This window comes from Hypomesus nipponensis, chromosome 13, assembly GCF_054491055.1.
Source record: "Hypomesus nipponensis isolate SF chromosome 13, ASM5449105v1, whole genome shotgun sequence".
Lineage (NCBI taxonomy): Eukaryota > Metazoa > Chordata > Actinopteri > Osmeriformes > Osmeridae > Hypomesus > Hypomesus nipponensis.
In genome coordinates this window covers 12,436,964-12,450,377 of record NC_140373.1, presented here as the reverse complement: position 1 = coordinate 12,450,377, position 13,414 = coordinate 12,436,964, and the positions used below count along the sequence as shown (strand labels likewise).

The following is a 13,414-nucleotide window of genomic DNA, read 5'->3' as shown; positions in this document are numbered from 1 at the left end:
TTGTGTGCATTTCTTTCAGGTCATCTATTGGCCTGTGTGTGTGTTAACGTACGGTATGTATTTACCAGTTTCTCTTGACCTGTGTGTTTAAGGTTTGTTTGTCGCCTGACCTGTGAACGTGCGCGTGTTTACGCTTGTGTGTGATTGTGTGTGTGTGTGTCTCAGTCCAACCTGACGAAGCAGCAGAACGGTTTCAAGATCACTCTGAAGACCCTGGAGGACAACCTGCTGTCTCGCCTGTCCTCCGCCTCCGGAGACTTCCTGGGAGACACGGAGCTGGTGGAGAACCTGGAGGTCACCAAGCGCACGGCCGCCGAGATAGAGGAGAAGGTACGCCCCCTTCCCCCCCCCCCCTCCCTCTCCCTCTCCCTCCCTCTCTCTCGCTCTCGCTCTCGCTCTCTCTCTCTCTTCTTCTGGGGTCTTCTCTCTCTACTCCTCAGGTCTTTCTTCTCTTCTCCTGTGGTCTTTCTTCTGGTCTTCTCGCTCTTCTTCTGTGGTTTTCTCTCTCTCTCCTCTTGTGGTCTTCTTTCTTTTTCCCTTCTGATGGGGTTTGCTTGACCTGTATGGGATCAATATCAATCTATCTCTGTAAATGACTCTCGGTCTGTTTGCTGTGGACGATTGTGTGGATGTTGAATGTTTGTCATGTGCGTGCATCTGTGTGTGTATGGTGTGTGTGTGTGTTATTCTATGTGTATGAATGTTACGTGTGTGCATGTATCATGTTCTGTGGGGCTGTGGGTGTGGTGTGTATGATACGCTGTGTGTGTTTTGGGGTATATGTCTGTATGATTGGTTGTGTGCATGGTGTGTTGGTGTGTGCGCGTGCGTGTGTTGGGCCGTGGCCGTGCTGCAGGTGAAGGAAGCCAAGGTGACGGAGGCCCAGATCAACGAGGCTCGGGAGCACTACCGGCCCGCGGCTGCCCGAGCCTCCCTGCTCTACTTCATCATGAACGACCTGAACAAGATCCACCCCATGTATCAGTTCTCCCTCAAGGTGGGCTGCTCCGTATCGCCCCGCCCCCCCCCCCCACCCCCCCACCCATCACTCACACGCCCAACTGCTCCCTCCTTCTGCGTTCGCACCCACTCCTCCTCCCTCTTCCTCTCCCCACCCCCCCATCACTCACACGCCCTACTGCTCCCTCCTTCTGCGTTCGCACCCACTCCTCCTCCCTCTTCCTCTCCCCACCCCCCCATCACTCACACGCCCTACTCCTCCCTCCTTCTGCGTCCGCACTCTCTCCTCCTCCCTCTTCCCCTTTCCCCCCCCCCATCACTCACACGCCCTACTCCTCCCTCCTTCTGCGTTCGCACCCACTCCTCCTCCCTCTTCCTCTCTCCCCCCCTCCATCACTCACACGCCCTACTCCTCCCTCCTTCTGCGTCCGCACTCTCTCCTCCTCCCTCTTCCCCTCTCCCCCCCCCCATCACTCACACGCCCTACTGCTCCCTCCTTCTGCGTCCCCACTCTCTCCTCCTCCCTCTTCCTCTCTCCCCCCCCCCATCCTCCCTCCTTCTGCATCCCTTCTCTCTGCTCGTCCCGCCTCCTCTCTTCCCCCGCCTCCCCCTTCGCCACAGCACCGTCTCCCTCCCTACCTCCCTCCCTCCCTCCTTTTGCATCCCTATGTCTCTACTCTCCACGCCTCCTCCTCTGCATCTTCCCCCCTCCTCCCTCTCCTCCTCCTTTCCTTTCATTTGCGCCGGGTGTCTTATGCTCTCTGCTCTCCTCATATTGTGTTTGCGGCTCCCTAACGTGGTTACCCTGAGCGTGATGGGCCTCATATTGTCGCCCCGGCCCCGCGCCGGGGAGAGGTGGCCTGAGCTATGGTTTGCAATCACGCTCGCCCCGGCCCCCTCTCCGCCGCACCCCGAGTAATCGAATGAGGCCGAGTCTAACAACCCGCTGAGAGGAAAAGCACTTCCTGACCTCCGAAATTGAAATGAAACCCACGCCGAGTCGCTCCGCAGCGGGGTGGGTATGGAGCACGCTGGGAGAATGTTGTGGGTGCTGCTGTATGTTGCTGTTCCATCACGGGGGAGGGGAGGGTGTGCTGGCGCGAGACGATTCAGGCTGTGTTGAGTGGCGAACGACCAGGAGTCCAGGACTGGTCAAGGGGTTCAGTACAGTTCATCTGTTCCTCTATACAACCTCCAGACTGGATGTTTTTGGAAATGATTTGTCTTGGCAGGCAAAATCGCCCCCAAAATACTGTGCGACACGAATGTAGGGGCCCGGTGAAAGGACATGCATGTGGTCCGTGTTCCGTATCCCCTGGTTCCTGTTCCACGTCCTGTGTTCCGTGCGCTGTGTCCTGCGCTCCATGTTCAGTACCCCGTGTTGTGAGTCCCATGGTCTGATCTGCATCCCGGGTGACATTTCCATGTAGTCATTTAGCAGACGCTCTTATCCAGAGCGACTTCCAGTAAGTACAGGGACATTCCCACGTGGCAAGTCGGGTGAAGTGCCTTGCCTAAGGACATAACGTCACTTGGCACGGCGGGGAATCGAACCGGCGACCTACCGATTACCAGCCCGATTCCCGAATCGCTCAGCCACCTGACTCCCCCCTCCCGTGTTCCGTGTTCCTCACCCCGTGTGTCTGTGTCCCGTGGTCCGCAGGCGTTCAGCGTGGTGTTCCAGCAGGCGGTCCTGAGGGCCCGCCCCGAGGAGGTTCTGCAAGCCAGGGTCGCCAGTCTGACCGACAGCATCACCTCCTCCGTCTTCCTCTACACCACCCGGGGCCTGTTTGAGTGTGACAAGCTCACCTACGTAGCCCAGCTTGTCTTCCAGGCGGGTCCCGCGCTCTCACACACGCGTGCACGCACACGCATTCACGCACGTCCATAAGCCTGGCTCTTGTACACGCACAAACACGCGCACACGCATCTCGAATGTCGGTCCAAATGTCTTTTCATATCGAGTCAGGAGAGCGTGAAGGGCTAAACATTCTGTCTCATCCAACCCCAGATCCTGCTCATGAGCAAGGAGATCAACCCAGCAGAGCTGGACTTCCTGCTGAGATATCCTGTCCAACCAGGGGCCTCCTCGCCGGTGGACTTCCTGTCCAGCCACTCCTGGGGCGGGATCAAGGTGAGGAAACAGGAAGTGATGTAGCCCCCTGACGTCCCGGATGCAGAAGGAAGAAAGGGAGTTTGTCGTGGCAGATATGTGGAGATAGTGTATGATAAACATGGAGGGGATGTTTGGGTCAGTCATCCTGCCCCGTTGTCTTTTGGAGACCTGCGAGTTAAACGCAGCAGAAGCTTCTTCATTGAGATTTATTATGTCTTTGTGCAGGTTAGGTAATCTTATATACAAGAAAGAAAAAATCATAAAAATCCTAAAAGCCATTTACTGGAGTAGCAGGCTATTTCTATGCCCGATTCCCACACACACCCCAACCCCCCCCCCTACCCCCCCCCCCCCCCACAAACACACTCACTTTAGACCCTGGCAGGACACTGGAGTGGGCGCAGGAGCCGGCCAGCTGCTGGATGTGCCCGTGTGCCTGCTGACCCCGACCCAGCAGAGAGCACGTCCATCCCGGCCCCCCCTCGTTAAAAGCAGCCCTGCTCCGCAGGCCCGTCTCTCCGCAGCACTCTGACTGTTCCCGCCCGCTCCCCTGTAGTCATTTCAGCACTCTGTTCCAGCACGGGCGCCCCCCCCCCCCCCCCCCCCCTGCCAAGGCGGGCCCGCCGGGGGGACGCCGGCGCACTCAGCAACAATGCAGCACTAAGACTGAAGCTTCGTAGGGAAAAGGCCCGAGGCGTGTTTTTTTTGCTTTGGGTTCCCTTTTTCTTTTCTCTCTTGGCCTTGTTCTGGGTCTGTCGGTGCGTGAGCTCTCCCGTTTGAGAGGAAGGAGAAACCTCAGAATCCCCCCCCCCCCCCCCCCCCCCCCCCCCCGCTCTCGCCGAACTGACGGCGGAGTGTTCTAGAAGGCGGGAGGGGGCTGGCGGGCAGTCTGCAGCCGGCTACCGCTGTGGACCTCGTTTTCGGGGACCCAATGACCCCCCGCTTCTCCGTCCCCTCCCCCCCCCTCTGACATCCCCTTTTCGCTTCCTCCCCCCACACACACACATCCCCCCCCATCCCCACCGCTCCTCCTCTTTTTCTGTCACATCGGTTTAACGGCGATCGAACCCCCCCCCCCCCCCCCCGACGTCAGCCGGGCTCTTTGGCTTACGTCTTCGTAAATATTTCACCCGGGACCTCCTGCAATATTAACTCCGACCCTCCCGAAGGCACGTGTTGGGCTTTGACGTTCGGGGTTCTTCTTAACTCAATCCTGTCACTGGATAGCTTATCGCAGCCGGGGAAGGTAATCAGTTGGAGAGCTTTTAAATGAGGATGAAAGATGGCGTGATTACCTGGGCCTCTTGAAACAGGCATCGGGGGTGGTCCCTCCCTCAGGGCCTGTGTCGGCCGCCTGACAGCCTGCCAACCACGTCTGCTAATAAACCACGCTGGTCCACGGAGGACCGAGCGGATATATGTTGCCTTATCCTTGCCCCTCTTTACCTCGTCCTGTACTGCACTGTAGGATTGAGTGTGTGTGTGTGTGTGTGGGGGGGGGGGGTGTGTGTGGGTGTGGGGGGGTCCCAGCAGGACTGTAAACTTTCCTGTATGATAAGTAGGTTTTGGGGCCCAGAGTAAACATTAGTCAGGGGGCCCAGAAACCCTAGCGGCGCCCCTGCCGAGCTTGGTACTATCTCCTACTTTGTAGGATTGTGTGTTTAGGGTGTTGGTGGTGTAAAACGGTGTATCCTGATAGACAGAGAGGATGTTGAGGAGAGCAGGTGTGTGTGCGCGTGCGTGCGTGCGCGTGCGAGCGAGCGCTCCGTCCTCGCTGTGTGAGTGCTGCTCTGTGACGGTGTCAGTTCTTCCAGAGATGAGATGAAGGGTCTGTCAGATGGAGGCGCACACAGTAAGCCCCGCATGCTGCAACACACACACACACTGTTACACACCTAGGCACACACACACACACATTGTCACACACTGGCATACACCTCCACACACCGCCTACAGTCACAAAGATACCTAGACGCACACACTTAAACACACATAAACGTCTAGACACACACACACACACCCACCATGGTATTGGGAGGTGTTTACTCAGCGTTTTCGTCTGAATAAATACAATTTATATTGGTGGTAAAGTAGATAAGCTCTTTGTCATCCAAGCAGTGACTTTCCCCAACTTTCTGCCTTTGTGGAGCTTTTTTTGGTGAGGTAAACAAAAACCTGAGTCCTTCCTGCTCGGGCTCATCACAAGTCTCTCTTGTTGAAAAACGATTGTGGTGTGTCTGTGTGAGAGAGCTTCCAAAATCAAGTTTGAACGCTTCACCTTGACCAGTGTTATTCTGTCTGACAAGAGTGGATTTTCCATGGAGAATATTATAAGAATTCTTCTTCATATTTTGAATGAAACAATCATTTTTTTTCAAGTCCCGCTATCCCCCTCTCTCCCTGTCCCCTTCTCCGCATACTCCCCCCCCCCCCTTTGCTCTTACCCTCACTGTCTTATGCTCTCCCTCCCCTTCCTCCCCACCTCTCTCCCTCCCCCTCTCTCCCCACATCTCCCCTTCTCTCCCCCGCACTCTCTTACTCTCCCCCTCCCCTCCCCCCCCCCCCAGTCTCTGTGTTCCATGGAGGAGTTCCGGAACCTAGACCGGGACATCGAGGGCTCGGCCAAGCGCTGGAAGAAGTTTGTGGAGTCGGAGGTTCCTGAGAAGGAGAAGTTTCCTCAGGAGTGGAAGAACAAGTCGTCCCTGCAGAGGCTCTGCATGATGAGGGCCCTGAGGCCCGACCGCATGACCTACGCCGTCAGGTTAGAACGCCCTGCGACTTCTGACCTTCGCCTCAGGGCATCACGTGATCCCATGGGGTTAAAGGTCCACCACCTTTCACTTGTGACCTTCAGGGCATCAGGGATGGATGGTTAAATTCCGGTGACCTCTGTCTGGTCCAAGGTCACACACGTTGACCCTTCGACCTGCCAGACACAGTGAGGGGGCAGGTCATTTTCATGGGAGTGTTGTTTAGTGCAGATGATTGACATCTATGATGCATACTCTTTGATACTCTTTGATACTCTGGACTGTCTTGATCTCTCTCCATAACACTAGGAAAGACATCACTTTGTACTGTGGTGTGTGTGTGTGTGTTTGTTTGTGGTGTGTGTGTGTGTGGTGCAGGATAGTGTTGTCTTTGTGCTGTGTGTGTGTGTATGTGCGCGTGTGAGTGTATTTTTATAAGTGTGTTTGTGTATATGTGTGTATGCGTTTGTGTGCGTGTATGAGTGTATAAATGTGTGTGTATGCGTGTATGAATGTGTAAGTGTGTGTGTGTGTGTGTGTAGAGAGATAGCGTTGAGCTGTGCTGACTCACCTCTCTCTCTGCAGAGACTTTGTGGAAGAGAAACTAGGGAGCAGGTACGTGATTGGCCGATCAGTTGACTTTGCCGTCTCGTTTGAGGAATCTGGCCCGGCCACGCCCATGTTCTTCATCCTGTCTCCTGGTGTCGACCCTCTGAAGGACGTCGAGAAGCACGGTACAGGAGCACACGCACACACTCATACGCATATCACATATACACTACTCACACACACAAACACACACCACTCATATACACACGCCCCACTCTCACACACACACACACGCGCGCCCCACATCTCCATCAAAGGGGTTAGAACAGTGAGGAACAGGGAACTGGACCATGTCCTATAACCGTGTCGTTCTCTAATAAGCGGTTAAAACAAGGACCACTGCAGGGGGGAGTACCATGGCAACGTCCTCAAATCAAAAGGTTCTCTTCCACACACCCACACCGAGCTCCTTTGGCCGAGTATTCACTGCACGGCACACAGATAAATCAGCAGGCTTTATTTGAAAGACATGCCGTCACCTGTAATTCTGGTCCCTACAATGGCTACGTTTGACTGGAAGATAAAAGCTTGACAAGTATAATTTTCCTGTCGGACGCTTTGAGGAGGCAAACTCTCAACACGGCTTCTGTCCATGCTGTAATGAGGTGAGGCGTTGTTTCTGTGGGTGTCTTGGCTGGTGGGGGGACGGAGAGATGGAGATGGAGTTGATGGTGAGATTATCCGAAAGGTCAGAGCTGGATGTGATCGTGACGTTGCTGGATTATGCTGTACTAAGCAGGACAACTTAAATGCCACAGGGAGAAGTCCTGGTTTGCATTCTTGTGAGGATGTAATCTGACGAATGAAAAACACTCGCAAAAAAGAACTCAAGATAAATTGTCAATCAAAAATCTGGGTTTTTGTACGTTCGAAGGAATTAGCTTTACGCTAAATGGGCGTGTTTGTATTCAGAGACAGATATTTCACTAATGCTCTGTTTGTTTCTGACTTGTGTCTTATTGTCATGGAAGACAAGATGAAGGAAGGTATGGTTTTGTCTGGATAATTAATCCCTGCTACAAACCTGGTTGTGTTTGTTTATCACCCCTGGTATTTTTTCCTGGGCTAGATCAGAAGAAATCTCACCAACAATCAGTTTCCTGCAATTCCTTTCCTTCAATTTCCCTTTTGAATTTTGTATATTGTAGGGCAGGCATGGTTAGCTATATAAAGCCAAGTGCTCAGTCAGAACACAGTCACATATCCACCAGAGAATGATTCCCAACCCAGGCTGATTAATCCACCACAGAATGCATTCTGGGGGTGTTCAATTGTATTCCATCCCCCCACCCTCAGGTAGAGCAGGTAGCAGGTAGAAAAATTGCAAAGTTTGATATACTTTTTTGTGTATAACTCCCCCCCCCCCCCCCCCGACTCTGCTGCACTCTCCACGCTTTGAAATTGTCCGTCCTCATCCCTCGATATGAGCTCTCTCTCTCTCTCTCTCTCCCTGTGTCCCCCTCTGTCTCTCTCTCCCAGCGCCTTTCTTACTCTCCCCCCCCCCCTCCCTCCTCCCAGCCTCCCCGAGGCCTGTGGACATCAGTTATCCACGGCCAATCGCATTCAAAGTAAAAGGGAGCCAATCAGAAGTGGTGAGGCCGCCCTGCGAGCCGCTCGCCGCACGCTGTCCCCGCATCTGAGGACGGCCACCTTCTCACGCCCAACTGGGAACGTTGGTGTTTTTATATGGAGGAACGAATTCTCCACTCGATTTTCATTAAAGCCATAATGCGCTCTGCGCGCCCTCTCTAATAACAATATAATAGCTTCCATTGTATATCTGCTCCCTGTGAGAAGAAAACAGATGGTTATTCTGTGAGATGAGCAAGCATTATTTTTCAAAGTTGACCGTGTTTCTGTTGCTGTGCTCCTGAAAGGGAGCCCTGAACACATCACACACACCCCTGAACACATCACACACCCAACACACACCCCTGAACACAACACACACCCAACACACACCCCTGAACACATCACACACCCGACACACACCCCTGAACACATCACACACCCGACACACACCCCTGAACACATCACACACCCAACACACACCCCTGAACACATCACACACCCGACACACACCCCTGAACACAACACACACCCGACACACACCCCTGAACACATCACACACCCAACACACACCCCTGAACACATCACACACCCGACACACACCCCTGAACACATCACACACCCGACACACACCCCTGAACACATCACACACCCGACACACACCCCTGAACACATCACACACCCGACACACACCCCTGAACACATCACACACCCAACACACACCCCTGAACACATCACACACCCAACACACACACCCTGAACACACCCCTGAACCCTGTGAATGTGTCTGGATCCCAGGGAGGAAGTTGGGATTCACGTTTGACAACCAGAACTTCCACAACGTGTCTCTGGGTCAGGGCCAGGAGGCTGTGGCCGAGGCAGCGCTGGACCTGGCCGCCAAGCAGGGACACTGGGTCATCCTGCAGGTACACGCCTGGACACACACACCTGGACACACACGCCTGGACACACTCACACACAGAACACTCGGACACACACACACACCTGGACCCACACACACCTGGACACACACACACCTGGACACACACACACACCTGGACACACACACACACCTGGACACACACACCTAGCTGGTCACACACACACCTAAATACAGACACACACACACAGTTAGATACACAGACACAGATACTGCATCCACACATACACATGCACCCCCCCCCACACACACACACACACACCCACACACCCACCCACACACACACACTGGCATTTTGCCTCTTCACAGTCCCATTCTCAGTGAGTCTGTGTTCCCGCTAGTAATGGGTTCACATTCCCCTGGAGGCTCCTCCATCTCTCCCCTGCTGAGTTAATACCACAGACCAAGGTGCTCTGGGCTGTGGGGCTCCCTCCCTCTCCCACTCTTCCCCTCTCCTCCCTCCCTCTCCTCTCCTCCCTCTCCTCCCTCTCTCTCCCCTCTCCCCTCTCTGTCCCCTCTCCCTCTTCTCCCTCTTCTCCCCCCTCTCTCTCTGTCCCCCTCTCTCCCCTCTCTCTGTCCCCCTCTCTCCCGTCTCTCTCTCTCTCTCTCTTTCTCTCTCTGTCCTCCTCTGGAGAGGGCCCCCCAGCACTAATGAGCCCATTAGATTGGTTACCGCTCCAAAATGTCACCGTGGGACACACACACACATATTCCTACTTCTTGGATCCACACGCTCACACACACACACGTTTACTTAAACACAGCCACGCGGCAATGCAGGCACACACACCCATGCGCGCACACAGCCACAGTACACGCATACCCCACCCCCCCCCCCCCCCCCAACACACACACACATACACACACACACGCACACGCACATGGTACGCGCACTTAGTACGCATACATTCCCATGTCTCTCAACTAACAGTTGCTAAGACAACCAAAGTGAACGCGTGACTGGTGTTTTGTCCGAGGAAATGCCATTAAACCTCATGTTCCCCTTCTATGCATAACTGAACCTCAGTCTTGTTTAAGGTCACACATTGCATCTAATAACACACTTCAGGCATTTGTTTGCTGCACCCATTCAGTTCACCTGCTCCATATATATACACATATTCATTCCATATATATATATATATATATATAATTCATATATTAAACTCTGCCATCCCCACAGTCCCATGTATTATACAGTACAATATCTGCAGCTCCGCTGTGCGTTCTCTGCTTATCTGGAGGGCAAGGCTGGTGTTTGCATTTGAAGCCAGTGCCTTAGGAGAATTATAATGGGGAGTATTGACAGAGATGCAGCGATGCAGGGCACAGGGGCACCCCTCGGAGTGGAGTCACACGCTGGTGGGGGAGGGGAGGAAGGGAGGGGAGGAAGGGAGGGGAGGGGAGGGAGGGAGGGGAGGAAGGGAGGGGAGGAGAGGAAGGGAGGGGAGGAAGGGAGGGGAGGAGAGGAAGGGAGGGAGGGGAGGGGAGGAAGGGAGGGGAGGAAGGGAGGGGAGGTGAGGAAGGGAGGGGAGGAAGGGAGGGGAGGTGAGGAAGGGAGGGGAGGAAGGGAGGGGAGGGGAGGAAGGGAGGGGAGGAAGGGAGGGGAGGAGAGGAAGGGAGGGGAGGGGAGGAAGGGAGGGGAGGGGAGGAAGGGAGGGGAGGAAGGGAGGGGAGGGGAGGAAGGGAGGGGAGGGGAGGAAGGGAGGGGAGGAAGGGAGGGGAGGGGAGGAAGGGAGGGGAGGAAGGGAGGGGAGGGGAGGAAGGGAGGGGAGGAAGGGAGGGGAGGGGAGGAAGGGAGGGGAGGAAGGGAGGGGAGGGGAGGGAGGGGGAGAGAGGAGAGGAGTGGATAGAGAAGGGAAGAGGAGGAGAGAGGAGAGGAGTGGAGAGAGAAGGGGAGAGGAGGAGAGGAGACGAAGGAGGGCGAGGGGATCAGAGGACGGGCAGGGGGGACGGGCAGGGGGGAGAGGAGCTGAGAGAGGTGCCACACCCACCCACCCCTCCCCCAACACCCTCTCCTAGCCTCACGCTGAAGGTAACGCGGACAGATAGACGTTTAATTACCTTTTCATAAGAATCCTGATCGATTCACTGCTCCCCACAACCCCCCCCCCCCTCCCACCTGCAGCAACAGAACCAGCCTCCTACTCTTACCATCAGGCCCTTTCTGTCTGTATGACGGACTGTCTGTCTCTCTCCTCTCTCTCTCCTCTCTCTCTCCTCTCTCTCTGTCTCTCTCTGTGTGTCTCTCTCTCTTTCTCTCTCTCTGTCTCTCTCTGTGTCTCTCTATGTGTCTCTCTCTCTCTATCCCCGCCCCGGTTCCCTCCCCCGTGCCGCAGCCCTTCTACCCTGTATTTTCCTCACCCCTCGCCTCCTTCAGGACCTGTTTCTCACTCCTTCCCTCTCCCGCCTTCGCTCTCCTTCGACCTACCCCTGCACCCCCCCCCCCCTCCCCAGTTCTCCCCCTGCACCACCCACCCCCCCATCCCCAGTCCTCTCCCCCCCCCCAGTCTCGCACCTCTCCCAGATCCGGGCCCTTGTTCTATCAGTGCTGAGGCTGGGTCAATGACAGGTTCCCCCAGCACAGACGGGTAATTATTCTGCTGTAGCCCAGCGGGGCTCGGCTCTGATGCAGAAAAGGCCGAACCCCACTGGAGAGAGAGAGACAGAGAGAGAGAGAGAGAGTAGAGACAATCAATGGGCCAGACTGGAGGTGAGTCTTTCCATCTCCAGACCCTGGGAATCCAGTGGGCTGGAGTCAGCCCAAAGTCAGCCTCCTTCTCTCCTCATGGTTCACCCTGAAGTCACACGCTTCTCATCTACGGAGGGAGGGAAGGAGGGAGGGAGGGAGGGAGGGAGGGAGGGAGGGAGGGAGGGAGGGAGGGAGGGAGGGAGGGAGGGAGGGAGGGAGGGAGGGAGGGAGGGAGGGAGGGAGGGAGGGAGGGAGGGAGGGAGGGAGGGAGGGAGGGAGGGAGGGAGGGAGGGAGGGGAGAAGTAAAGTGGTGAGGACAGACAGAGAGAGAAAGAGAGAGAGGGAGAGGGAGAAGAGGCGAGGGAGAGGGAGCGATGTACGGAAGTGAAACCAGTTGAGACGGTTTGGGGTGAAATCTCTTTTACTTTCGATCTTTTTTCATCAGGCGTTTTCAATGGGTGAAAGAGGTGCAGCTGGCTGCAATGTGGTTAGTCTTTAAAGTTTAATGAGGACTACTTCTCTGCTTGAGGGTTTTGGGGCAGGGTGTGACTGGAGTGGGTCCTCACTGTACTGGTTAGTATGACTGCTGGTGTACCTGCTGTGGGGCTTTGAAGATGAATGATGGGGGTCAGGGCTGGAGCTGAGCTGCACAAATTGTTTCAGAATATCTTCAAACATAGTTATCCATAAGCCAACATCAAGGAGTTAGGGAAGTTTACAACATCAAATCTCACTCTCCAGTTTTCTCGCTCGCTCGCTCTTTGTCTGTCTGTCTGTCTGTCTGTCTCTCTCTGTCTTTCTCTCTCTCTCTCTCTCTCTCTCTCTCTATCTCTCTCTCTCTCTGTCTCTCTATCTCTCTCTCTCTCTATCTCTCGTGTCTGTCTGTTTGTCAGCCTGTGGCGGCAGAGTTTCATTAAAGTGACGAGCTGAAGGGAGCAGTGTGCCCGAAGCAGGAAGTCTCTCTTAGCAGCTCTCTCTAATATCCTGTATTTACACGCCCACAGCTGAAGCTCCCCAATAAGGGCGCTGAAATAGACCTTGAATTCAAAGTTTTAATTTGTGTACCTTCTAAGGCTGCAAGGCCTAGTATCCATCCCCTTCTCCTGCTAGTTGACCTTGGGCATGACGCCGTCACCTCTCATGCAACACTAATGCTAACTTGTCTCTTCTTCTCTGGTTTCTCTCATGCACCAAGACCAACTTTTCTCGTCTTCTCTGTCCTCTCTCAAACCACTATCTCCTCTCCTCTTCTTCTCTGGTTTTTCTCCTACACTAAAGCAAGCATGTCTCTTCTTCTTTGTCTTCTCTCCGTTAGCACAAAAGCTAACTTCTGGCTCCTTCTCTGGTTTCTCTCCAACAGGCTCCAAAGCCAATTTATATGACATCCCTGTCTCCTCTCAACCAACACAAAAGCTCACCTCTGTGACTTCTCCTCTTTCTCCCGTTGTATCGTCTTTCTGATCCGAGAAAAACCCACTGATATATTCATCTGCATCATCCCCGCAATTTAGAAAAGAGAGTTCAACTTTTAAGAGGGGAGATTAAATATGGAGTGTTGAAGGAGATGAGAAAGCAAAGAGGCTTATGAATTAATGACTGGAGTTATTAGTGGGGTAATTAGATTCATAGGACTGGGCAGCGCTGCATGGGTGGTGGTGTGTGCAGAAAGTGAGGTCCTTGGCTGTATTCTTTTCCCTCGTACAGTTCACTCGAAGGGGGATGTCGGACAGTGTTGGTTAAACAGGCCTCGTCATAATCCCGGGCGTTTAATTGACTGT

The 13,414-nt window shown here is 54.4% G+C and overlaps 1 protein-coding gene across 1 annotated transcript in view; it reads left to right on the top strand.

Moving 5' to 3' along the window:
• Nucleotides 1-13,414, top strand: part of dnah9 (dynein, axonemal, heavy chain 9) — a 95,171-nt gene that overhangs the window by 66,701 nt on the left and 15,056 nt on the right. Inside the window, exons 64-70 of the mRNA XM_084669842.1 lie at nucleotides 166-330; nucleotides 857-997; nucleotides 2,624-2,794; nucleotides 2,972-3,094; nucleotides 5,644-5,837; nucleotides 6,412-6,560; nucleotides 8,803-8,930. Of these exons, the coding sequence (XP_084525968.1) occupies nucleotides 166-330; nucleotides 857-997; nucleotides 2,624-2,794; nucleotides 2,972-3,094; nucleotides 5,644-5,837; nucleotides 6,412-6,560; nucleotides 8,803-8,930 (1,071 nt within the window). The remainder of the gene's footprint in view (nucleotides 1-165; nucleotides 331-856; nucleotides 998-2,623; nucleotides 2,795-2,971; nucleotides 3,095-5,643; nucleotides 5,838-6,411; nucleotides 6,561-8,802; nucleotides 8,931-13,414) is intronic.